Raw genomic sequence first — 27,399 nt, forward strand, 5'->3', positions numbered from 1 at the left:
GAGACAGTGCTCGGGGGAACAGTGGCGAGATAGGGATGAGGTGGTGCTGAATGACGGAGCTAGGGCTTTTCCAGCAAGGAGGGAAATAAGAAAGACCTGTCTGGAGGGGAAAACACTTCCAGAAAGACTTTGCGCTCTTCTCTCTCCTTCTCCCTCATGAGGAGAGATTTTGAAGGAAATGTGGATTAGTTATAGTAAGAGCAGCTTTTCTGAGGACCATCCATGCCAGATCACAGGGGTTCAGAAGGAAGACCTTCCTGAATTCCTACATTAGCTGCAAGAGGGAGGGTCAGTGGTTAGTCCCATTTTACAGGTAGAAAGACTGAGGCCTCAGAAAGATTCAGAAAGTTAACTAAGGTCACACAACTGGTAATAGCAGGTCTCAGAGTCAAAACCATCCAGTTTCAGAGCCCACTCCGCTACCCTCGTCTGCACAGCAGCACCGCTGCTAGCCTCCATGTTCTCTGGGCTCAGCAGACACTGGCTTTGGATCCAGTTCTACCTGACTCAGAGGCACACTCAAGTCCTAATGCCATGATGCCTCTAAGGAGGAACTTTGTGGGGGTGAGCATCCATCTTTAGAGGCCGGCTAGCTGTGCACAGAGGATTTCTTTGTTTCCCAGGGTCCCAGAGCAGACCCCTGAGCTCCCGGCCAGCTGGGACACAAAGGAAGGGGATGGGGTTCATGACCCTGCAACACTCAACCTTCCAGCCTGCCCCAAAGAACATGTGGGGTGGAAGGAGAAGCACTAGTTAATTAAAAAAAAAAAAAAAATTCAAGGGATTTCCCGCCATGGCTCAGTGGTAATGAACCCGACTAGTCTCCATGAAGATGCAGGTTCGAACCCTGGCCTCGATCATTGCCATGAGCTGTGGTGTAGGTCGTAGACACGGCTCGGATCCCACGTTCCTGTGGTTGTGCTGTAAGCTGGCAGCTGTAGCTGTGATTTGATCCCTAGCCTGCAAACTTCCATATGCTGCAGGTGTGGCCCCCAAAAGATAAATAAATAAATAACTTCAAGATAAAAGCGACTTAGAAGTGACTGAGCCCAACCACACCTGCCCCTATTTAGGAACAAGATGGCTGAAGCCTGGTAAAGGGAAGGAAGTCGTCCAAAGCATTAGTGAAGCAATTTCACTCTGCGAGTATTCGTAGATGGATACCTACTACATGCCGGGCACATGCTGGCGTGGAGCTCCGGGGGCTCCCAAGAAACCCCGCCCCCTCACACCTTGGACTTGATGTTCCTGCAGGAGGTGAACAGTAACTCAATGACCACATGCATTAGTCACGAATAACCAGGGGCTGTGAGCAGCCCAAGAAAGCAGAGAGGGCAAGGGTGTTATCAGGAACAACAGTGACGAAGGAACAGGTTCTGAGGGGGGCCCCTGGGAGGGCTGCTCTGAGGCTGTGATGTGGAAGTCGAGTCCTGAAAGGTGGGTAGAGTAAGAGTATCAGGAAGAGCATCCCAAGCCGAGGGAACAGCATGTGCAAAGGCCCTGAGGTAGAAGCGTGATGGAGGTGTTCCATAAAGGACCAGAGTAGCTGGGACAGAGGGAGGAGGGGGGAAGAGGAAGAGGACGGCTTATGTTTGGATGTCTGAGCCACAGTTGGGAGGAGGTTTCAAGCAGTGGGACCCAGGTAGCCAGGAAATGAGAGGTGGGAAAGGGGCATATCGTGGCCCCTACAGACTATGGGAAGGATTTTAACATTCCTCTCAAGGTCATGGGGAGTCACAGTAAGGATTTAGGAAGGAGTATGATTCTATAAAATCCCCTTGTGTTCTGTACGATCAGTCTGGCTGAAACACAGAAGATAAAATCGGAGGCTGTTGGAATTCTCCAGGGAGTGATATGATGGTGGCTTAAACCAGCATGGGGACGATGGCAAGAAAGGAAAAATTCTGAGATTTCATTTAGTCGCAGAATTGACAAAAGCTGTCCATCCGCTGACCCTTCCACTGAAGGAAGGGAGGACGACCTCCAGGTCCTGACCCGAACCTCAGGGGAACGGAGCAACAGCCACTGGACTGGGGAGGCCTGGAGAGCTCGTGGGTTCCCGAGGAAGAGGAAGAGGACAGCTTATGTTTGGATGTCTGAGCCACAGTGGGAGGAGGTTTCAAGCAGTGGGACCCAGGTAGCCAGGCCACCTGAAGCTCCCAAAGCCCCCACCCAACCCTGGGAGGCGCCGTGGACATGCACGCGGCTCCACACAGCCGTGCGGCCAGCTGGTCACCCTCATTCCAGCTACACTGCTGACCAGCCGGCGCCTCTCTCCATCACCTCCTCCCACAGAAGGCAGAGCCTCGGCATCTGCATCTCTCAGATCAGGATCTCAGAAGAGGGAATGGGGTCAAGTTATTGGAAGGCGACCGCCTGCAGTCCCCAAGCCAGGGCCCATGTCACTGACAATTTCCCAGGCCTTGAAAGGGACCTTTAATCCAATTGTCTGTGTCAGGCAGTCAATGGGCAGCCCCTCCTTCTCCTTCCACCTTCGTCTCAGCTCTCCCTTTGAAGGCAGCCCCAGGGAGAAGCTGGCCGGCACAGGCGCAGCCCAGCCCCGACAGCTGCTCATGGGCACAGCCAGGAGGGTCTGTGGGATCCCAGAGAGGACCACCGAGGACCAGCCCTCGGTGTGAAAGCCTGGTGCCATGCTGGTGTGGTTGGGGGTGGGGGCTGCATGTCATTCTTTTTTTCTTTTTCTTTTTAGGGCCATACCCGTGGCATATGGAGGTTCCCAGGCGAGGGGTCGAATCAGGAGCTGTAGCTGCTGGCCTACACCACAGCCACAGCAACGCAGGATTTGACCTGTGTCTTCGATCTACACCACAGCTCATGGCAATGCTGGATCTTAACCCACTGAGAGAGGCCAGGGATCGAACTTGCAACCTCATGATACCAGTCAGATTTGTTTCCGCTGAGCCAAGGCAGGAACTCCTGCTCATCATTCAAAGACCCTCCAAGGCCCACTCCTCACTCAGTACAAAGTGCTGCACAGATGTTACAGTCCCCCCAGCAAGACATTCGCCAGATGGCAGGACTGAGGCTAACAGACATTACACTGTCACTTTTGGAAGTGGAGTCCTAGCCGGTTCCCCCTCCAGAGGCCTTGCTTAATACATATCAATACGAGTAATGCTCCTAAATGCCCTGTTTCTCACCGGCTCGTTGTCAGGTCTTGAGCTCAGTGTCTCCCAGACATTCTCAATGGACACAGCCGCTCTGTGGGGCAGGTGCCATGGCTACACCTATTTTACAGATGAGGAAACAGAGGGACAGAGAGGTGAAGGAACTTGCCCAAGGTCACAGGGCTAATAAGAGGCACAGCCAGCATCTGCACAGGGTCTGGTTCTCTCCGGAGAACTTCTCTGCTTTATTATCTGCCTACCCCAAACAGGGCCTACGGAAGCTTTTTTTTCCCTAATCACCCCAACATAAATGTTTAATACCATAGGTATATTGTTGGTCTCTGTGTGTGTATATTTATGTTTTACACATAAAAAGAGTACGATTTTTTTTTTGCCCCACCAAGAACCAATTCTCACCTCTTCAGGGGCCATAGCATCACCACTGGGAAGAGTTTAGAATTGAGACCAGGGCTGCCCAGTAGGAAGAGAATGCAAGCCATGTGTGTAATTTTACATTTTCTAGTAGCCACATTTTTTTAAAAAGGGGAGAAGTGGGTGAAATTAATTTTAATAATGCTATTTAAGGCAAAATATCAAAAACCTTGCCATTTCAAAATATCACTATGATTTGTTATTGATGTAAAAATTAGTTAAGGAGAAATTCTATATCCTCTGTTTTCACACAGAGCCTCTGAGATCTGCCATGTATTTCCAACCCAGCCCAGCCCTAGTTCAAAGGCTCAACAGCCATGTGAGGCTAGTGGCCCCTTAGGGGACAGTTCACCCGGATGCTCTGACACTCTGCTAAGGCGGGATCGTTTCTCTTCCCCAAAGCCTTGGAAATGAAGCTCTGAGAACCTTTCTCCCACCAAGGAACCCTTTGGAGAGTCAACACCAGTCCTAACCAGTGGTTCCAGGGACTGCGTTCTTAGGGCTACTTTGGACGGGACCCCTTGCTAAGACACTTTCGAGGAGACATGAAGATGACTAAGAACTGGCATCTGCCCTCGAGCAGCTTATCATTTAAGGGGAGGGAGAGACACATGTGCCAAACCCTACGGCAACCAGGCCTAGAGGCATCTCATCCGTTATCGTCTCATCTTCCCACTCAGCCTGGGGGAAGGGGGTTGTTCTTTAATACCATCCAGGGAGTTCCCTTCGTGGCACAGTGGTTAACGAATCTGACTAGGAACCATGAGGATGCAGCTTCGATCCCTGGCCTTGCTCAGTGGGTTAAGGATCCAGCGTTGCCATGAGCTGTGGTGTAGGTTGCAGACGTGGCTGTGGGGTAGGCCGGCAGCAACACCTCCGATTAGACCCCTAGCCTGGGAACCTCCATATGCCGCAGGAGCGGCCCTAGAAAAGGCAAAAAGACAAAATAATAATAATAATGATAATGATAATAATAATAATAATGCCATCCCATTTTATTGCCAAGGAAACTGAGATTGAGAGACCATGGATCTTGTCCAGGGACCACCTGTCTCACTTGGCCAACTCAGAACATCAGCCAAGCAATGTAAAGGCTTTTATGAACAAGGAGGGGCAGTCTTGCGGGGGGGCGGGGGGGGAATGTGAGAAGGAAGCGGGAAGCCACAGTTCTGAGGATAAAGACGGGGCAGGCAGGGGCATTTGCAGGGAATGAAGAGGCAATGCAAGGGTTCCTGGCAGAAGGCACAACACACGAGAACCCTTAACAGACAGGTATTCTAGGTGGAACTAAGATGCCTGAGCACACAGCCCATGTGCAGGGCACTGCATGAGAAGAGTCCAAGTTCAATCCTCGAGACGGGGACACGCACCCACCGTCCAACCCTCGGGCCATAACGCCAGAGGAATCCAACTTCCCAAAATATTTACCAGAAGGCTCTGGGCACCAGACTCCGTTCTGTAAACTTGGGTACCACTCCAAAGCTGAAACGATACATCTCCGGGAGAACAAGATAAACGCTCCCTTGCGTTCTAAATACTGACAGGGCGGTGAGGAAGAGAACGATACAATCAAACCCTCTCCAACTGCCCAACTTGAAAGGGATTATCCTCAGAAGCAAGAAGAGGGCAAGGGTGTCGTCTCCTTATCAGGCACACGGCTGCTCCAGACACAAACACAACTCTTGGCAGACGCCCTTCTTCCACGTGGAGGTGGGGAGGCCGGACAAAGTCTGAATCTGCAAAGGTCAACCCCGTCCTCCCTGAGGACCATCAAGCCAATGTTGTTTTTTCCCCTAATTTCCAGGAGGGAACAGTCCCTTCCCTGAGCTGAGAACGGACCCGGAGCTCAAGGAACGAGGCCCATGATTCTCCAGCCTGCTGGAGCCACGCGTACAGCCGATTCCCCCTCACTGTATCTGAGCAGAAGTCTCCTTTGGGAGGCGGGAAATAGGCCCACTGCACCCCAAGGCACCAGCAGAGGAAACTGCAGGATGAGTTGATTCTGGAATGTGGATGAGCAAGGCCCCCACCTCCACCCGACTCCCGCCTCTGACCATCACCCCTGGACAGCATGGATTGAGCACGCGAGTAAGTGCTCGACACGGATGATCTCGCTGAACACGCTTCACGAGCCCACGTGATGGATGACTGTTATCTTCAATGAACAAATGGAAATGGAGCCTTGGAGGAGAGACGAGCCAGAGTTCCACAGCCAGTAAACAGCCGAGACAGCTGAGCCCAGGCTTCTCCTCCTGCGGGGGGCCTCCCACATGGCCACACCACCCTGTTTCTTCCTCTTTCTGCCATGCACCCCCAGGTCACAGCCCGGCCCTGAGCACCCCACCCCCCATCCTGATCTGTGAGCAGCGGCCCCCTTCTACTCGCACCACGAGCCCCAAATCTCCAAGGAGGGTTAAGACAAGGTGGGCACACGCCTCGGGGCTCCCCCAGGCTCCCGCCCCATCACAGGTCACCCACTCCCAACTCTAGAAATGCAGCCCGGCCTTTCAAATGGCCCGTCCAAGAAGCGGGCTCCCTAGCATAATATTTTCCTCCCACAGAACGTGAGAAGAAAGGGCTCTTTGCTTGTCTCCTGAAATAACTGGCTCTCACCATAAAGCAATCTTCTGCCCAGTGAAAATATTTCTGTAAAACTTGGTAACTCTATCTGCGGTGCCTTTTCTGAACATCAAGAATCTTGAGGAGTGAAACACGGCAGGGACAGACTTTACAACAAGCTCATGAAGTCATGTCTACCCAGACATTCTCTCCTTAACGCTGTGATTAATTTGCTGTTAACCACAGGGACTTTGTGTCTTAATACTCTCAAAGCAAAGCACCAGGGGAGTTCCCATCATGGCGCAGCAGAAACGAATCTGACTAAGAACCATGCAGGTTCGATCCCTGGCCTCGCTCAGTGGGTTAAGGATCTGGCGTTGCCATGAGCTGTGGTGTAGGTCCAGACATGGCTCAGATCTGGCATTGCTGTGGCTCTGGTGTAGGCCAGCAGCTGTAGCTCTGATTAGACCCCTAGCCTGGGAACCTCCATATGCCATGGGTGAGGCCCTAAAAAGCAAAAAGTAAGAAAGAAAGAAAGAAAGAAAGAAAGAAAGAAAGAAAGAAAGAAAGAAGAAAGAAAGAAAGAAAGAAAGAAAGATCAAAGCAAAGCACCAGTTTGCCTTCCTATAGAACAACACCCACCACCTGGGGTCCAGCCAGGTGGGCAGCGGAGCCCCTAGCTGGGGCTCAAGGGCTGGAAAGGCCTCTGCTGAGACCAGGCAACTTCACGCGGCCATCATGCACAGGTGAGCTGTCACCTCGGGCCTGTCCGTGGCCAGGCCGGAGGCACAGGTTATAAAACAAGCGAGGGGTGTCCTAAGTTCAGGACATAAAAGCACTCACAACTAACCCAACTAACGCCAAGGCCCCTGGATAAGTCACTGAAACCTCCTCGGCCTTAGCCTGCCCACCTGGAAATGGAGAAGAATCACTCCAGGGAACTCTTGAGTGTCCAGAGATGTTCTCTCTGGACCTCATCATCCATCACGCGGCAGCCAAGCCCCTTCCAGATGCTGTCGTAGGCCCCCACAGAGATGGAGTGGGTTCCCTGGGAATCTTCCCGAACACATCAGCAGCTCCAGAGGCCTTATCGGGGCTATTGAGAATGTTTACGGAGGGCTTACTGCATGCGGAGCCTTAAACCACAACTGCATTATTTCATTTAGTCCTTAAAATGATCCCAAGAGATGGATCCTTTTTTCCTTCATTTTATAGGTAAGGAAGTTAAGGTCCAAGGTCCAGAGAGTTCAGTCAAAACCCAGGTCTGAAGCCCAGGTCCAAAGCTCTGTGCCCCTGGAGTGGAAAAGACCCGTAGAGGGGACAAAAAGTTAAATAATGAGAGTAAAACATAGCCATAAAAACTAAGGCAGAGTTCTTAGCCCGGGGGGCTATGAGCACCCTGAAACTGGAAGTAAAGTTACAGGAGCATTTATTTGAGGAGAAAGACATCAGATACAGCAGATACCCAAAGGGTCTTACTCCCTATCCCCCAAGGGTTTTTAAGAATCACAAAAAGAATGTGTATACATATATATACATGACTCAATCAAGTGGCTGCACAGCAGAAATTGACGGAATCCTGTGAATCAACTACAATTAAAAAAATTAAAAAAAAAAAAAAAGAATCACAGAACTGTGTCACTTAAAAGGGAAGTGTGACCCATGGGGGCTGCACGGAGGAGGTGGCAAATCCCTCATGCTCTTCCAAGATCCCATGGCAAGGAGTGGTTCTCCCCAGGGAGTCAGCTAATTGTCACACAAATTCTCCAACTGCTGACTGCAACTACTGTCAGTGAGTCTTAGGAGGCGCACAGACACTGGTTCCCTCCACCCAGCATGCACTCTGCAGCCTTCTCCTCACGGTGGGTTTTCCCTAAAAGGGAACCACCCATCCCTTCCCTCCTAGCCCTTAAGGTTTAGGGTTGGGGGTGCTGATCCCAGCCCCTACTCTAAAGTGGCCACAGGAACTCAGGACCATCAAGAGGCATGGGGTTTGGTTCTGGGATGGCCACGTGACCCCCATCAAAACAAAGGGTGCCCAGGCTGAGCTTTGGCTGAAACTCACTCTTCCAGTCAGAGATAGAAGCCCAGGCCACTGGGAGCCAAACTGCCACTACCTGGGGGAGAGTCTGCCCAGGCATGAAGCTGCCCCTGCTCCCCCCCCCCAAAAAAAGGCAGAGATCACCTACCTGGGACAGAGTTGGAGCTCTGAAACCCAGCAGTCCCTGAATTTGCTTCACCCTCCCCACTTCCCCGTTATCCTGGCCAGTAACGCTCTCAGTACAAAACAGGTGAGATGAGCTTAAAACCTAAATGATCCTGACTAATCCACGCAGCAAAGGGTCACACTTACTGAACCACAACAGCCCCCCAACCACCCCCCCCGACCCCCGCCGAAGCTGCTGCCCTCCTAGATCTTGAAGACCCTGACCTGGGGGGAGAAACTCTGGCTTTGCCAGAAAAGAAGCAGAACCACGCCTAGAGATGACATCAGGGTGTGCAGAGTGTCCATCGGGGCTGGGGTGTGTGGGCAGAAGCGCAGCTACGGAAATGCGCCGTGTTGATCTAAGACCATGGGCCACAAGCCCGTAAAACAGCCTACCGGCCCAAGCACGAGGAATCAGTACAAATACATCAGGGTCCATCCCTGCATAAGGACCTTAAGAGCAATAAGATTAAAAAGCAATTAGATTATATGTACCAATAGGGAATGATTTCCAGGACGTACTGTTAAGTCAAAAAGGCAAGGTATAGAACTAGATTACAACATGCAACTTCGGTTAAAAGAAAATAAAGACTCCGTCACTTTTTTATGACTCCCCACCTTAAATGAATTTTTCCATTAGCCTACAAATGCCGATACTCCCCAGTCTTGTTGTTTGTTTCTTTTTGCATTTTAGGGCTGCACCTGCAGCATATGGAGGGTCCCAGGCTAGGGGTCGAATCAGAGCTCTAGACACCGGCCTACACCACAGCCACAGCCACAGCCACATGGAATCCGAGCTGAGGCTGCAACCTACACCGCAGCTCACGGCAACACCGGACCCTTAACCCACTGAGCGAGGCCAGGGATCAAACCCGCCGCCTCGTGGTTCCTAGTTGGATTCATTTTCACTGCGAAAGGAAACTACGCCCCAGTCTTGTTGGCCAACAGGGCTTCTAATGAAGTTAACATGCGTGGTGGATGCGTGTTGGTATGAACTTCCGGCACACGGCTAGAAGCACCTCCAGGAACCAGAAAAAGCAGATGCCTTGGAAGAGGGATGCGGGGAGGCCAGTGGTATTGGTAGAGGTGGAAAGTGGCTTCCTCGTTATTATATACCCCTTAGTACTGTTTTGATATATAGATAATTTTTTTTTACCATGTGCATTTCATTTACCAAAAGCAAAGTGGTGAGGCCTTTTATAAAGTGGTTAGCCTGAGGCATTGCCCCACTGGTCCAGAGCTGTGCAATCCAGGCAGAAGCATAAAAGGCCTGCTCCTGCATTGCTGTGGCTGTGGTGAGGCTTCAGCTCCTGCATTGCTGTGGCTGTGGTGTAGGCTGGTGGCTTCAGCTCCGAGAGGGGAGACAAGCAGAGGCCAAAAGGAGGTGGGGATTTGGATTTGGAGGGACAGCCCTCTGGCCAGACTGCCAGGCCCCTCTGAGCCCCATCCACCCGGCAAATGTTCCTTGAGCACCTGTCACATGCCAAGTGGTGCAAAAGGCCCTGAGGACACAGCAGTGGGCCACACAGGACCTGGCTCATAGACTCTGCAGTCTGGCCTCAGTTTCCCCAGAGTAGTCCTACTGACTGATCCTAGCCAGGTTTCTGCAAAGCATCAATACCTGACCAGTCTCTGTGCAGCTGGGAACTACATCTAGCCACTTGTGATGGAGCATGATAATGTGAGAAAAAGGAATGTATATATGTATGTGTGATTGGGTCACCTGGCTGTACAGTAGAAAATTGACAGAACACTGTAAACCAGCTATAATGGAAAAAAATTAAAAATCATTAAAATAAAGAAAGAATTCAAAAAAAAAATATATGTGTGGAAGGCTCTGTAAACAATAAAGCTCGGGCTGACTGCTGGCTCTTCCTACTGGAGAAAAGCTGGCCCCACTCTGTGCTCAGCCCCAGCCCCAGGAATGGGTTTTGCCTTCCAGCCCCTCACACCAGAGCCAAGGGGACCAGTCCTCACCCACGAAGCCCAGAAGCAGATGCCAAGCAGGCCCTCCAAGGTTAAGAAGCCCAAGAAGGGAGTTCCCGTCATGGCTCAGTGGTTAACAAATCCGACTAGAAACCATGAGGTTGCGGGTTCGGTCCCTGCCCTTGCTCAGTGGGTTAAGGATGCGGCGTTGCCATGAGCTGTGGTGTAGGTTGCAGACGCGGCTCGGATCCTGCATTGCTGTGGCTGTGGTGTAGGCTGGCAGCTTCAGCTCCGATTAGACCCCTAGCCTGGGAACCTCCATATGCTGTGGGAGTGGCCCAAGAAATGGCAAAAAAAAAAAAAAGGCTGAGAAGGCTCCAATTCCCCAAGTCACTCATACTGGAGACGCACCATTCTTCTCATTACTGACCCCAGCAGTGGCCAGCCTGGGCTTCCTCCCTCCAAGCTTGAGGGGAAGCCAGGCCTCCAAGGAGCAGGTTCTGAAAAGGCCCCAAGGAGGGTTTCACCGGTGTGTAGTGGGGGCAGAGCTGTGCTTCCAACACCACTGTCAGCAAATAACCCCTTCCACCCCCTCAGGGTCGGAGGTTAGCCTGAGGCATTGCCCCACTGGTCCAGAGCTGTGCAATCCAGGCAGAAGCCACTAGCTCCATGTGGCTGTTTAAATTTACACTTAAATTAATTCAAACACAATATACTTAAAATTCAGTTCCTCAGTTGCAGGAGCCACACTGCAAGGGCTCAATGGCTCCAGGTGGTTCCTGGTTCCTAACCTGGACAGTTCAGACAGAGCATCCCTGTCATTATAGAAAGTTCTAGAAGACAGAGAATCTCCATCATCATAGAAGGTTCTAGAAGACAGATCATCTCCATCATCATAGAAGGTTCTAGCGCTAGGTTAGATACCTTTGTTAAAGGATATCTCTCTCCTTCCTGTTATAAAAGGAAGGGCCTGGCTGGTCTTGCAAAAGAGGCCAGGAATCCATAACTGCCTGCAAACTTCTCAAACCACTTATAGGTTTGAGGGTCCTCAGCCACGGGAATGGCACAGGGACAGAAGCAGTGACTGAGAACCTGCCACGAGGTAGGAGCTGTGCTGCTCGTTCTCTGGCTACACTCTGAGTCCTTCCCAAACCCCACTGCCTCCAGCTACCGTCTTCTCTCGCCACCCCTTCCAGGGAAGCTTGTCCCTACAGCTGCACACATCCGCTCTTTGCTCATTTCTCATTCTCTTACAAGATGCACTGGCTCTTCGACAGTTACAAAAAGTAGGAGTTCCTGTTGTGGCTCAGTAGGTTAAGAACCCAACTAGTATCCATGAGGATGTGGGTCTGATCCTTGGCCTCCCTTAGTGGCTTAAGGATCCAGTGTTGCCTGGAGCTGCCATGTAAGTCACAGTTGCAGCTTGGATCCCGCACTGCTGTGACTATGGTGTAGGCTGGTGGCTGCAGCTCCAATGCAACCCCTAGCCCGGGAATTTCCATATCCCAGTGGTTTGGCCCTAAAAAGAAAAACAAAAAGAGAAAAAGAAAATTACAAAAAAAAAAAAAAAAAAAGCCAAGCAACATAGACATGTCTGATGTGAAAAGTGAAATTCCTTCTCTCCTTACTGCTTCCCACCACTCCATTCCCCAGGGAAACAGACTTTGACAGTGTATCATTCCAGATCTTTCTACATGCACCTGCAAATGTGTAGACATAGGCCTGAATGGACTTTTGTATACCGCAAAAACCAGGACCACATTATACGGATGTTCTGCTCTTGCTTTGCTCATTTGACAGCATCTCAGGGCCTCCTTCACATCCGCTTGCAGCCCTCACTCAGCCCGGTTTTCCCAGTTGCAAAGAGATCCACGAAACGGCTGCACCACTGTTGATCAGTCTGTCTCCTGGTGATGGCTATTTGAGTGGTTATAAACTTTCCCTCTTCTAAATAATGTAGTCTGTTACATAATAATAAATATAATAAATAATAATAATATGCTGTTACATGTTAAATAATAATATTAGCATATATGCTAATATGCTAAATAATAATATGTTCTTACAAGTGCGTGCTCCTGGGCAAGCGTTCCTTGGTTCCTTTGGGACCCAGAGCAGTCTCACTTCTGCTGTCATTCCACCAAGATAGCCACACCAGACTAGCCACCAGGGCCCTTAATCCAATGGACACCTTTCCGTCCTTTTTCTTACTCAGTCTGTCTGTCCAGAAGCTTCGTCCAGGAGACCACGCCCTCTCTAGCAGACTACTTCGACGGCCTGAATAAATCCCACCTCCCAGTATGTCCCCTCCCCTAAACCTGGGCTGGATCCTGTGACTTGCTTTAACCAGGAGAGTGTGGCATTGCCAACTTCAGGCCTCCTAAAGCTTAAGAAGGCTTGGCAGTTTCTGCTTTTGCACTTTGGGGAAGCCAGCCATCACATAAGAAGTCTGGTTCCTCTGTGACTGCCATACTATGAGGAAGCCCAAGCTAACCACATGGCGAGGCCACCTAGAAGAGAACTGAGGCCCCAGACAGATGTGCCAAGTGGAGCTGGGCAATGGGCCCCTCCCTGTTGGAGCCAACCCAGCTGTTCTACGTGGAACTGCAGTTAAGTTGTCCCGGTCAAGCCATGCCCAAAACACATAATCTTAAACAGATTAAAAAATGATAAAGTCAAGAGTTCCCGTTGTGGCTCAAACTTGACTAGTATCCATGAAGATGCAGGTTTGATCCCTGGCCTTGCTCAATGGGTTAAGGTCCAGCATTGCTATGAGCTGTGGTGTAGGTCATAGATGCAGCTCAGATCTGGTGTTGCTGTGGCTGTGGCGTAGGTCAGCAGCTGCAGCTGATTCCCGCACCCCACCCCCAGCCTGGGAACTTCCATATGCTGCATATGTTGCAGGTGTGCGGCCCTAAAAAAAAAAAAAAGGACTAAGTCACTAAATTTGGAATAATTTGTTATACAGCAAAAGACACCTTTGTTATACCTTTTCTATACTACACTCTGAGAGGAGGAAGCAAAGGCCAGGAGAGGTCACAGTAGATATCTAATAGCTAAGCTGGGAACACCTCCAGGCTCAGGGTTCCCAAAATAGTGTTCTGTCCAGAAAGATTCAGCCATGTATTCTTGCCAGGATGCAGCTGCTACTTGTCATGTTCAGAGGTTGGTTTCTAAGCTGAGAGGACATGGGGGTCCCCCAGGGGCCCTCTTCACGCCCTAAGCAAAGGGAGTGGGTGAGCAAGACAGCACCCAAGGCACTCCTAGAAGAATTGTTCAGACCAGAAAGTCAACAAACCAAAAAAGCCTTGAAGCCAAGAAAGACAATTTTGGCACAGAGGGGTTAGGTAACTTGCCCAAGGTCACACAGCTAGTACAAAACAGAGCTAGGTCTTCAAACTAGGCATTTGGGCTCAGCATCTGCGCAAGTGGCCAAACACCACTATTTTCTAACATTCTGATAGTGACCCCGAATGTTTTATAATGAGACTCTGCATATGGGTTTGGGTATAGATGTGTTTTTAGATACATACAGATTTAGATCTATCTCTTGGTGTGGACACCCATGTCTATATCTATCTTCTATAGACATGGATATCCAATGCCTATAAACTAAACTGAAAGCAATATTTACTCTTACTATATAGGATGTTCTCTCATATTTTAATTTTTTTTTCTATTTCTTTCTTTCTTTCTTTTTTCTTTCTTTCTTTTTTTTTTTTTTTTGGCCTTCCCAGCAGCATATAGAAGTTTCCAGGTCAGGAACTGAACCACCACCACAGCAATGACAATGCCAGATCCTTAACCACTAGGCCACCAGGGAACTCCCTCTATGTCACTTTTTTTGGTGGGGGGGGGGCTGCACCTGAGGTACATGGATGTTCCCAGGCTAGGGGTCAAAAAGGAGCTACAGCTGCCAGCCTACACTACAGCCATGACAACACAGGATCCGACCTGTGTCTGTGATCTACACCCCAGCTCATGGCAACGCTGGATCCTTAACCCACTGAGCAAGGCCAGAGAATAAACCCGCATCCTCATGGATACCAGTCGGTTTTCGTTTCCGCCATGCCACAATGGGAACTCCCTATTTCACTTTTTAAAATGATGGTTACTACCCTGCTTCCATGAGCCATGAATGGGGTTATAACATAGCTTAAGTGGGGGGGGGGGGGGCAACTTCGCCCATAATGACAGCTCTAAAATCAGACTGACCTGAATTTGAATCTTGCTAGAGCAGGATTCCACTTCCGAGTCAAGTGACTTTGGGCAAGAAGGTGGATTTCTTTAAAGCCTCAGTTTCCCCAGCAGTAAAACGGGGATGATGATAGTACCTGCCTCATAATGAGGCTGTGAGAACTGAGCGGTAGGAACAGCTCTTGGCCTAGGACCTGGCACAGAGCAGATACTCAAATGCTGTATCTGCAGTTCAGCACCAGGCTTAGCATACAGTAGGCACTTAATAGCCACACTGAGGCTGTAGCCACAGAACATGCAGAAAGGAAGCATGTACCTATGACTGACTGAGGCAGTGGGCTGACTGGGAATTCCAGGGCAGAGGAGGAAGACGCATGCTCCTTGAACACACTGAAAAATCAACCTCATTCCTAGTTTACAGTAGTTTTCTGACATCATCTTTTTGCCTTTTTTTTTTTGGTCTTTTTGCCTTTTCTTGGGCCGCTCCCACAGCATATGGAGGTTCCCAGGCTATGGGTCTAATCAGAACTGTGGCTGCTGGCCTACACCACAGCCACAGCAACGAGGGATTTGAGCAGCGTCTGCAACCTACACCACAGCTCACGGCAACGCCGGATCCTTAACCCACTGAGTGAGGCCAGGGATCGAACCTGCAACCTCATGGTTCCTAGTCGGATTCATGAACCACTGTGCCACGACGGGTGTGGAATGGCCTCCGGCACACTGAAGCAGCACCCCCAAAGCCACTCAGCGGAGCCGCCATCAGGCAAAGCCTCTGTGTGAGGGGCCCACTGGCCTGTGCAGACTTCTGGAGTTAGAGACACACCCTGGGCCCTGAGCCCACTTGGAAGGTTCTGGTCTTCCCTAGCCTCACTATGGCCTGAGGGTGGCCAGTTCCTCATGCTGACAGGGGCCCTTTAGGCTCTGCCCCACCCTCTCCAGGGCCCCAGCTCCTTACATACTCAAGCTCAAGGCCAAGGCCTTGGGCAGCACAGAGCAGGCCAGCCAATCAGCGCTGAGCTGACACTACTTGGTGGGATCAGAAAGGAGAGAAGCTGGAGTAATGAGAGATGGGTGAAAAAAAGGGATAATTTGAGTGGACAAGGACTCAAAACAGGTTGTAACATATAGGATCCCCGCCACTGCCCCAAATCCCCAGGTGCGACCCACCCCAAATGCTGGACCCTGCATTTCTGTCCAAACGTCTCAGAAACTGGATTCTGGTCCTAAGTCAGATCCCAGAAGTGGGTTGAAGACGCTCTCGCCAATTGTGCCTCCTGATCTTTGCACTTCCCAAACCCTTTGTCCGAGATGCTTTTTCCAAACCTTTCAGCTCCTGGCTATTTATGCTTTGGCTCTCAGAAACTCCCCAGTCCAAAGTAGAACTCCTCCTCAATCTCTGCCCTGTTCTTTTTCTTCCTTGCACTTAGCTCGCATCTGGGTGATCATCAGCTAACCACGCCAGAAAGCTTCAAGAGGAAGGACGACGTCTCTTTAATTCTCTCTGATTTGCCAACATGAACCCATTTCCCTCAAACAGCTCAGCAAGGTAGGAACTACGATTCCACCCATTTGACAGATGCAAAAGCTGAGGATGAGCAACGAGCCATCACATGGCCCAAGGCCACCTGGATGGGGAGAGGTACAACTGGGACTGGCCCCCAGAAGTCTGACTCTGAATGCTCTAATCACACTTCTGACACCTACTGTGTGCACAGGCTGGGCCTCAGTATAAAGAGGCTCAAACCACATCTCTACATACTTAGCCCACCTGCCCTCCCATCTTGTTCCCCACCCAAGTGAAACATACTATCCACGACTCCCCAGAACCCAGCCTTGGCTTGGGCTGTACCCTCTGCCTTGGAGGCAGCCTGAACGTGGCTCTCCCTTGCTGGGCTCAGGACTTTAACTTGCTGAGCCCAGCTCCTCATCTGCACATAGGGGAGTAATACGTGCAAAGAAAGCATGTAAAGCATCAGGTTCTTTTTATTTATTTATTTATTTATTTTTTTGCTTTTTAGGGCCACACTCACAGCATATGGAAGTTTCCAGGCAAGGGGTTGAATTGGAGCTGTACCTGCCAGCCTACACCACAGCCACAGCAATGTGGGATCCAAGCTACGTCTCTGTGACCTACACCACAGCTCACAGCAATGCTGGATCCTTGACCTACTGAGGGAGGCCAGGAGCCAAATCTGGGTTGTCATGGACACTAGTCAGGTTCGCTTCTGCTGAGCCACAACAGGAATTCCCATCAGGAAGCTTTACTGTCCACTCATATGTACTATTACCACTAATTTAGTCATACCCCACCCAAATCTTGAAGGTCTAAACAATCACAAGCCAGGCCAAATCGAGCTGTCTGGGTCCACCCAAAGAAAGTGTTTTTCAAAAATTTTATCTGGCTGACAATAAATGTTTTAATTAGAAAATCTCTCACATAAGAATCCAGATGGCTGGATTCTCTCAATGATCAGAAGATGTGGCAACACCAGGGCCCCATTCCCACAGGGCAACAGGTGGCTGGAGCTGCAGGGTGCTGCTCCCTTGACCCAGGATAGGTGTTCCCCGGGGCACCCCTGTCCCCGCACCTCCCAGGGATCTTCCTGCTGAGTTCATTACTATGACTTCTCTGGCCCTGGGAGGCCCTTTAGATGCTGACCCCTGGCCTCAGTCTTGCCGTCTCTGGGGTCTTTGTGTTTTGGCCGCACCTGTGGCGCAGAAGTTCTCCCAGATCTCGGGGCTCACCTCTGTCTTGCTGACCCCGCACACAATGGTCTGCTCCTCTGGACAAAGACCAAGCTCCACAACATGCCTAAGAAAGCTCCCAGGCCCAGGCTGTGACTCCTCTTCGGCCAACTAAATGCCAAGGAGCATCTCAAACAAACCGACCTCTTCGCTACCGGGCTTTCTCATGTGTAGCCGGTCTGCCCGGCAAACCCTCCTAGGGCTGTTATGAGTCCTCTTCCCTTGCCTTGCTCACCACCCTTCCCCCATGCACCTTTGGCCTTAAATCACAGCTCCTTTGAGACCACCGCTGACACTGGACCAGTCGGCACCCCCTGCTATAGGCTCTCAGAGCCCCCAGAGTATCCGTTAACATTCCCTTAACACTGTCGTCTTCATTATTCAGGATCTACCTTCCCAAACTATGAGCCAGTCTAACACGAATATCAATGCAAAGTAAAATATTAGCAAACCAAATACAGCAACATTTTAAAGCAGCAATCTATTGCGGCACAGAAGCATTTCATTTGGGAATGCAAGGAAGGAAAGTTGAACATTAGAAAATCTAGCAAAGAAAATTGAACGCTAGAAAATCTGGGCACGGAGCAGGACAGAGAGGGTGGGGAGTGGAAGGGGGTGCGGATGGCAATAGAATAAATAATTCTGTGCCCATAGTTCCTATCTGTAAAGTGGGGATAATAATAGTACCTGCTTCAGAGGGTAGTTGCTAGGACTCAAATTGTAAAGTGGTTGTAACGCTGGGCACACAGTAAGCCATATAAATCATGCGTCCAAATCATACATTATATTAGCAAAGAATCGTCAGCTCCATCCAACACCCCAAAAGCCTTGGATAAAATTCAATAATTATTCCTGGTTTTAAAAATCTTAGTAAGCCAGGTGACGAAGACAGCTTTCTTAACTAGATGCACAAGGAACATCATGCTTAATGGTTATTAAACAGTAGAGGAGATTCTAACCAATGCAATAAGATAAGAAAACTACATGAGAGGCAAAGATGAAAGTTTAGTTCCACTAAACTCTAAGTTCTGTGAGGCAGGAACTATGCCCTATTTCTCACCGTTTCCACAACATCCTAACCACACTCAGCTATCTGCAGAATGAACAGCCACTCGGATTAGGTCTGATTCCCATTAAATGTTCTCAAAGAACCCGGTCTTCTCCTTTGAGGCACAAATCACAACGGAGATTGTGCAATTTGTTTTTTAAAAATACTTATCTTTTCCTACTAGGGTGTAATCCCCATGAAAACAAGGATCATGCTCTGCTGACAGAGCAATTGATGCCTGGCTCAATTCCTATGGCACAGATGCATGAATGACTCGAATAGAATATATGCAATACACAATTGCTAAAGTATAATAAATGATTTTACCCGACTTCTCAGCTGGAAGATCTGAGGCCCAGAGACGCTTCAGCTGATGCCACACCACTCTGAAGCCCACCCAGTATGCTGGGGTCCTCTGAAAGGCGTCAGCCACACACAGGCCACACACAGCCCACATCATGGCTCAACCAGGAAGGAAAGTGAAGCCCAGAGCAAGTCCTCAGAGCCCTCTAAACACACACCCGTCCAAGACGCACCCCAGTGGGCAGAGCTGCCTGGGGAGAGCTCCACACGCCACCCTTTTGGGGCTAAGGATGACTTCAGCGGCTGGGCCTGAGGCTTCCCTCCCAAAGCCCCGTGACGGGTACCCACATGGATAAACAGCCCTCTCTGCTTCCCTGGGAAGTTATCAAAGAATTACTTATGTCTCTGGAAATGCTTGTTTGGAAAAGGTTCTCCGCCCCACCTGAGCTTGGCAGGAGCCGCAGCATCACCAGGCCTGCCCTTTGGGGAGGGATCAGGCTTTTCCTCCAGCTCCTGAAGGCACTGGGCCATTCTTCATGCGCAGCGTCTGAAGCCGGCCATAAAGAAGCAGGCAGCGTCCCAGGATAAACGGAGCGCAGTGACATCAAAGACTGCCTTCCAGATTAAACAACTGAGGCCTTCAGCGCTCTCTGGCATTTCTTCCAGGATATTCTGGGCTCCTGCCTCAGTTCTCCCTCGGATGGAATGGCAGATATTTTGTTTGTGAGAGTCTGAATTTTTTCCTTCCTCGGGGAGGGGAGGGGAGGGAGGAGGCGAGGGGAAGGGAGGGGAGAGAGAGAGAGAGAGAGAGAGAGAGGGCTCAGAGAGGAAGAGAAAGAATGTCTGGTGGCGACAAGAGCCACGAAAAGAACATGTGTGAGTGGAAAAGAGAGAGGGAAGTCAGGGAGGCGTCCGGAAGTGCCTGCTTTGGAATCCAACAGGCGACCTAAAAATTCCAAAGTTGTGAACCTCCAGCCAGGGAACTGAGCGGAGGGAGGCTACAAGAAGCCCTGAGCTAAGAGGATTGAGGGGTCCCTGTCTCCCCCATGCCCACAGTCCCCCCTTGGGGGCCATGCCCCTGGCCCACGGGGTCAGGCTGCACTCCCCTTCCTCAGACGCATCTGGCAAACAGAGGCAAGGGATCCTCTTCTCTCAGCCACAGATTCACAGCAGCTCTGGGGCAGGATGGGCTCTCTCTGGAACAGGCTTCTTGTCCCTGGGCTACAGCCGACCCTCCTCCCCCACAGGGCAGTGGGGGCCACCACTCCCACCCAAAGAACTGGAATACTGCCCCAAGTCCCTGCACAGGACATTGCAGGCTAATCAGCTCCAGGGATCGTGCTGGTGGCTGGGGAGGCAGACTGGCTGCCGGCCTGGCTCCATCCCGCCCACCTGTCCAGGGGAACAGGTAGCATACACGTGCCACTAACAGATGAACAGTGGCGGGGGAGGGGTGCGTTTCAGAAAACACGAACACCAGGAGAGAGACCCAGGCCCCCAACCTGCAGCGACCGTCCCCTCTCGAGGGCCCAACCCAACCCATGCGTTGTCCACAGACGCTAACGAGCCAGGGGACTCAGCCAGCTCTCCCCACCCAGATGCCGCCCCCTCCCACACGTTCCTTCTGTCTCAGCTTCTCCCCAGCATTGCAGTCTGTTAACAGGTGCTTGGACATGCTTATACTTTGTCTCCTTGATTAGACTGGAAGCGACAGGAGGACAGGCACCCAGCCCTTTGATCTGCCCCGAGGCCTGGCACAGCTAAGGAAGCCAGCATTCATAACCATTCATTACTGACCACAATTAATAGCTGAGGGCCTGGAGTTCCCGTCATGGCTCAGTGGTTAACAAACCCGACTAGTATCCATGAGGACACGGGTTTGATCCCTGGCCTCGCTCAGTGGGTTAAGGATCTGGCATTGCCGAGAGCTGTGGTGTAGGTCACAGAAGCAGCTCGGATCCTGCGTTGCTGTGGCTGTGGTGCAGGCCAGCAGCTGCAGCTCGGATTAGACCCCTAGCCTGGGAACCTCCATATGCCATGGGTGCAGCCCTAAAAAGACAAAAAGACAAAACAAAAAAAATAGCCAAGGGCCTGAAAGAAAAGGCCTGACTGCACCCTTCCATTTATTCCTGCTTCCGCCTCCACCTGGCTGGGAAAGAGAAACTGGGGGAGGAAGAGGCAGAGATGGTAACCTAATCTATTTTCACTCATTCATTCATTCAGCACATGTATTGCTAGTGCCACTGTGTACCCTGGGGGACACCATAGGAAGATGCAGTCCTCAGAACATGACTCTTCAATTGCTGACACTCAGCCTTACTGCTCTTTTTTTTTTTTTTTTTTGTCTTTTTAAGGCCACACCCACAGCATATGGAGGTTCCCAGGCTAGGGAGAGAATCAGAGCTGCAGCTGCCAGCCTACACCACAGCCACAGCCACACTGGATCCTTAACCCAGTGAGCGAGGCCAAGGATGGAACCCACAACCTCATGGTTCCTTGTCGGATTTGTTAACCACTGAGCCACGACAGGAACACCCAGCCTTGCTGCTTTAAGCCCTCAAAGGGACAGTCTGGCCCCCGAGCCTGGTGCCCGAGCTTCCTGGTATAAGGAGGAATATACTCCATCCACCCATCGCCCACCTTCTCTCCTCACTCCTGACACCACACTGGGTGAGGGGATGGAACACTCCCCCGAGTTCTAGGAGCTGGTGGGACGCGCCCTGGTTGTCTCCTGGTTTAGCTCCCCCCACCCGACCTCCATCCCCAGTTTCTGGACAGTTTGTACAGGATGTGAACACAGAGGGTCTGTTTCTGAGTTTGAGGGAACAGAACACGCACGCAGCCTGACTCGAGGAACCAGTGTCCTTCTCCAAGAAGAAAAGTTTCATAGAGAGAGGAAGCCAGTCCTCGAAGCCCCTACCAGAGCACCCAGAATAGGACACCCTGGCCCACCACCCATCATCCTGAGGGACCCAGACCTACGGGAAACCAGAAGCCACACCTGGCACTCTGCCCAGCTCCAGCTTGCCCGGATCTCCTCCCCAATCCCCAGGGTCCAGGTGGGGCGAAGAAGCCGGCCCGGGTGCCACGGGCGGAGGGGACAGTCCTTGGAGAACCTGAAGAAGCCAGCCAGCGGAGGCCCGAACGCCTCCACCAGCCTCAAAGCAAATCATCTTTTAATTCTGAAACACCAAATATTTAATTTATGCTTTACCTCAAATGTCAAGTCCACCTCCCGGCACATAGCTTTGAAACCACGTAAGGAGGCCTAACACGTTCCATATGGTGAAGACATGGGGCCTTTTAATTGTGCCAACTGGTATCATTCAAGGGTAATTCCCCTGGAATCCAGCACTCAGGCAGCAGCTGGGCGGGCCTCCACTCTCCTCACCCAGCCCCACACGTCCCCGCGGGCTCCCACCGGGCCTGCACCCTCCCCGCCTTCCCCCAATATCCAAATGCACGAGGTGCCCCCTCATCAAATTACCCAACTGCCTGGCAGCCACCTTTGATCCAGAGGCAGGCTCGCCTGCACCGCAGCCCCCCCGCCTGCTTCCCCAGGCAGCTCTGCCATAAAAGAACAAAGGGGCCAAACGGGGGCAGTGGCGGGGGGTGGAAACGGTCTCAAATCCGGTTGCACAGATTCATATATACACGTGCACGTCCAGGCTGCGGGAGCATTCACAGACGCCCAGGTTCTGCTCCTCTGCGTGGTCCCCCAGCAGCAACTCTGTGTCCCTTATGCTACTCCATCCACCTACGGAGCTTTTCCATTTCTCCCATGAGAGTTTTCAGATCTCACTTTCCCAATCGGTTTTCATTTGGAACTGCCTATTGCTGCTTCGGGTTGCTAATAGCCTCCTGGAATCGTGGAGATTATTATGCTTATGTTACGTTCCAAGCGTTCAGCCCCTGGATGTCCTACATCCAGGGTTCACGTATCCCGCTTTCGTAAGTACTCAGGTACCTCCCATGTCTCGTGTGTCTTTTCCTCCAAGCCTGGGTTTCCTTGAAGCGCATCATGTACCCACTGAAAGGGCAGAAGCCTTAGCCGGTGTCCCTCCGAGTGAAGGCTAGAGAGTATGGGGGATGGAGCTCTTGTTTCATAATCTGGGCTCCCACCTCCACCCCGACCAGGGCCTCTCTCCCCAGATTCTACCCTCTAGGAAGTCTTATCGGCCAGAACCCGGCCAGGGAGGAGCACGTTATTGCGCCCGTTTTGCAGATGAGCTAGTTAAGGCAGACCAAGGCCAGATGGCTCACACGAACGAGGGGGACAAGCTATTGTGACCACAACTGACCTCATTCATTTGGTGTGTGGGGAGGGCAGGTATGGGTTGGTGCCAGCCAGGTCACCCTCTCACCTCCCAGGATCTTGCATGCAACTCAGACCCACCTTGAATATTTACTGAGCTACGGAGACCCCCTTGGGGAGGAAGAGGAAGAGAGGCAGGGGCCCTGGTGCTTCCACCTGTCTCACAACCTGTCTTGTCCCCAAGTGCTCTGCAGAAGGTGGGCGAGCTCCCTCTTGAGGGGGAAGTGCTGTGGGGCAGGACTTTACCGCACACGCGGCTTCTGCTGTCCTAGGAAGTGCTCCAGAAAGGTTGAAAACCAGAGTCCACCCCAGCTGGCTGGCAACTTTTACAGAGTTTTGAGGAAGATTAAGACAATGTAAGCAAAGTGCTTGGCACATACAGTCACTTAATAGTAGTTATCATTACAGTAATAATAATGCTACGATAATAATGCTACGAATGTGCCTCTCCCCCCCCCACCCCGTCGCTTTGGTAAAAGTCCAGGTGATGGAGGGGAGACAGAGGCTGTCCTCAGGTGGGGGCTGGGGCTGGTGGGGGGACCACTGCCAGCGCTCGGCACTCAGCACCCTTTGGAGCCCATGCCCTTCTACATCCTGATGAGATAACGCAAGAACCTAGAGCCACCCTTTCTGGAAATCACGGAAACAAAACAGACTGAGAGTTGCCCACTTGCTACCCTGTTCAGTATCTCCATGTTGCCCGATTGTGGGGCATTCCTGTTCCCATTCTCAATTTTGACCCGTTGTACCTAATATTGTGTCTCAGAATCGATTTTAAACTGTCTCTTTCAACTTAGCCTCATCCTAAGCAATATTATCCATGAAATCATGGGTCTAATAACCTACTTTTTTTTCCGGTTTAAAAAAAAAAAAAGTAACTACTAAGATAAAAGATATCCCCCCAGGTACCACTTGAAATCACCTCCCAGGCCCCCGCAGTGCAGCACTCCCCACCTCGAGCTCACCCCGCCTCCTCCCCAGGCAGACTTGCTGCACCCCTACACCCCCAGCGCTGCAGGCTCAGGGGCCAGGCCAGGGGGTGGTGGGAACCCAGGCATCCGGGTCCCAGACACCGAGCACAAGTCTCAAGGAAGCAGAGGCTCCCTCCCCTGAATATCTTGGACGGCAGAGCCCACCCTCCACCACCCAACATATGTCAGGCTGATGGCTCTGGGTCTCACATCTTCAAAAGTGCTTTGAACAAACACTAATGACCCCTCAGCATTTCTCTGAGAGAGGGGGCAGGAAGGGAGGGGGGCAGGCACCCTCCCATGCTGTCCTCAGCTGGGGGAAGAAACCAGTCCTCAACAAGATTCCGTGACTTCACCAAAGCCACAGACTTAAGCTGGGGCCCCCTCCTCACCCTCCCTCATTTCCCCCAATGGCAACTTTTACTGGCTCGCATTCCTCTTGCTGGGAACACTACTATTTAATTAAAAACGACAGACTTTTGTTTTCCTCTCCTTCCTTCCTCCTCCCTCCCATCCTCCAGGACTGGATGCCAAGGAGACCCACCAAAAACATGCGGGTAACATTTGTTATGGCTTTGAAGATAAAAGTCAATTGAAGTAAGCCCTCGCTGTATTTCAAGTTTCCCCTAAAGCATGGAGCAAGCTGCCTGGCAGTTTAGGAAAGGAAAAAAAAAAGGGACTGCAAATAAATGTCATTCTACAAGAATACTTTGTAAAAATAAACAGGCCGAAAAAACGCAAAATTGATTAATGGAAATCCACTCAGTTGGGCTCTGTCTTGAGCTGCAAATGCATTTGTTCATATGGCTAAATCGGATCATTTTCATTGGGCTTTAAATAAATAAAGAGATCAAAAACTAGACATGGTGGGGGAAGAAAGGGAAGTTGGTAGTTCTGTTTTTAAAGGCTCTCCAACTGCAGCGCCCCCACCCACTAAGTTTTGGCCTTTCCGAGGGGACAACGGCTCCAAGTCCAGCCCAGCTAACAGATGAAGAGAAATGGAGACGGAAAAGCCCCCAGCTCAGCAGTGGCAGTGGAGGAGGAGATGAGAGCTTCTTCCAGATGCAGAGCGTATTTCACACATGCACCAGAGGCGACTTCATCCACAGGCTCGCCTCCCAACACTGGTCCCTGCAACAGACTGCACCCTGCCTGGGTCCCACTACTCAAATACATGCATGCACGCACGCACCTGCATGCATGCACCCGCACCCCTCCCCAGCCCATGGACAAGACCAAAGAACTAACCAGACCCGAGTCTCAGTCTGCTCCCCTCTAAGTTTAAAAAAAAAAAAAATTAAATGTCACATCAAAAAGTTGATTCATCCTTTGATCCTTGGCTTGCTCGAGTTCGACGCAGACCATCTGAAAGCCCTGTGCAGAGTTCTGGAGCCCATAGGACATCTGTGAACACCAGTCCCAGGCCAGGAGCTGGGGCTGGACTCACTCACTCCCCTGTCACATCTGCTGCTCCCCTAGGAATAGATCTAACCTCAGGGACCCACAGGGTGAAGGCTGAGGGTGGGCTCAGGCAGCAACAGAAGGAGGCCCTCTCTCTCCTTGTGGGCCAAGGAGGGGTCTCCTAGCTCTACCCCCACCCCCCTACCCAGTCCTGCCCCTCCCAGATCACAGCCTACTCCACTGGGGTTCCAGGGCAGATGGTACTGATGAATGCCACAGACAGTTGGAACACATTCAGAGGCCAGCACAGTCCTGCCTTCCACCCAGACACCCCAATATGCCTTTCCTCTCTCCCTAGCCCCAACTCCCTATCTACCTCTACATGCTGGCCGCAGAAACAAGAGCAAGCCCCCAAATCCCTCCAGAACAAGCAAGCTTCCCCATCAACCAGACCTGTACCACTTCCTCACCTAGGACCCTTCCCCCCAGACAGCCCTCTGCCCCCAACTGGAAAGAAGACTGCCACCTGTCACCAATAAGGTTCCCCCTGGCATGGGGGTACAGGGTCATGTCAATGGGGCAAGGACAGCTGAGAAGGATTTCTGAACTTAGAAGCCAAGAGGGTGCTAAAAGTTGGGGATGCGGATGGAGACCCAGCTCTGAGGTTGAAGGGGGGGGGTAGATGGAAATCGTACCCGGGTTCCTCTGCCAACGGTGCCCACTGCCCGCAGCTGTCGGGATCCGGAGCTGCCACCCGGGCAGCGCTGCCTCCCGATCCACTCTTCGATGCCTTTCCGAGCCCAGGCGGCGCTCACTGCGAAGCTGTCACCTGGAGCGGGGACGACAGGAAGCCCCTGAGTCTGGCCCCCTAGGCTGAAAGTTACCCAAGAAAGGAGAGAGGGGAGAAAGAGTGGGCGAGGCAGAGGCGGCGGGACTGGGATGGTATGGAGAACAGAGCACAGTCCGAGAGAGGGACGCGGGTAATCGGAAGAAGGGGGTCCAGCGAAATCCCAAGAGCAGAAACTCAGAGGGGAGAGCCAAGGGGAAGCAATACCCCAGGACCGAAGAGCTAGCGACACAGGCCAGAACTGCGGAGGCGAGAGATGCGGGTCGGAAAACCCGAGCACTGAACATGGGGTGAGGGGATGAGGGGAACTGAGGGTCAGGAGAGGGGGTGCAGGAGGCGCAGGAGCCAAGATCTCCGGACAGAGAGCCGAGGGCCGGAAAGAGAAGGGGCAAGGGTCTTGGAGAGGGGGCTTGGGAGTCTGAAAAGGAGATGCAGTGAGCGCGGGGTTGAGGTACTCCAAGAGGAGGGGTTGAGGGTCAGAGGAGCTAGCACAGGCTTGCTGGTGGAGAGAGGTGGGACAGAGCTGGGGGCACAAAGTCTCCTCCCAAGAGCGGGTTTGTGGGACCGGTGGCTGGAGTTGGGGATGAGGGTGGCCCTGGTAATAAGATCCCCGCGGGTTAGGCCATTCCGCCGACGCCCGCGGTGCTTCCCAGTCTGTCCCCCCGGTCGGTGCCCAGCGCGCCCCTACCTTCCGGGCTCTCCCTGCGCTTGCACACGGCGGCTGCAGGCACATCGCGCGCGGCGGCGGCGGCGGCGGGAGCCGGAAAGAAAGGAGAGGCAGAGAGTTAGCAGTCGCGGGGGCGAGGGCGGCGGGAGGCAAGGGGCCGGCGCGCGGGCGGGGACACTGACCCGGCTTGGAGTGAAGTTTCCCCATGCTGGGGGTGCAGCGGGCGGGGGCGTCCCTAAGCCATGCGCCCGGCCCGAGGGCCCTACGGCTCGCAGCCCCTCGCCTCGCTCTCCTCCTCCCGGAGCAGCCTCAGAGCAGAGCGGAGCCCGAGGCGGCGCCGGGACGCGTTCCTGCCGCCGCCGCCGCTACCGGACTGACGCCCGGGCGCGCCGTGCCCCCAGCCCGCCGCCGCTGCCCGCGCCTCCCCGCCCGCCCATTGGCCGGGCGCGGCGCATCAAAGGCGAGGCGGGCAGCGGAGGGGGAGGGCTTGGGGCGGGGCTGGCGAGCTGGGGGCGGAGCATGGAGAGGCGCTGCAGGACTAGACACAGCGCCCCCCTCCAGGCTGCTGTCTCTGACCCCGCCGGGGGCTGAGGACCAGGGATTGGAGACCCGGGGTGAGGGAAAGTGAAGGAGCTCCGGCCAGTAGGAGTA

At 52.2% G+C, this 27,399-nt stretch overlaps 1 protein-coding gene across 1 annotated transcript in view; it reads right to left on the reverse strand.

Annotated features, from left to right (window-relative positions):
* Window positions 1-27,126, reverse strand: part of NKD1 (NKD inhibitor of WNT signaling pathway 1) — a 93,724-nt gene extending 66,598 nt beyond the window's left edge. The window contains exons 1-3 of the mRNA XM_047790553.1: window positions 26,931-27,126; window positions 26,770-26,802; window positions 25,930-26,063 (exon numbers count right to left, since the gene is read on the reverse strand). Coding sequence (XP_047646509.1) covers window positions 25,930-26,063; window positions 26,770-26,802; window positions 26,931-26,955 — 192 coding nt within the window. The 5' untranslated portion in view covers window positions 26,956-27,126. The remainder of the gene's footprint in view (window positions 1-25,929; window positions 26,064-26,769; window positions 26,803-26,930) is intronic.
* Window positions 27,127-27,399: the final 273 nt, after the last annotated feature.

This window comes from Phacochoerus africanus, chromosome 8 (assembly GCF_016906955.1).
Source record: "Phacochoerus africanus isolate WHEZ1 chromosome 8, ROS_Pafr_v1, whole genome shotgun sequence".
Taxonomy (NCBI): Eukaryota; Metazoa; Chordata; class Mammalia; order Artiodactyla; family Suidae; genus Phacochoerus; species Phacochoerus africanus.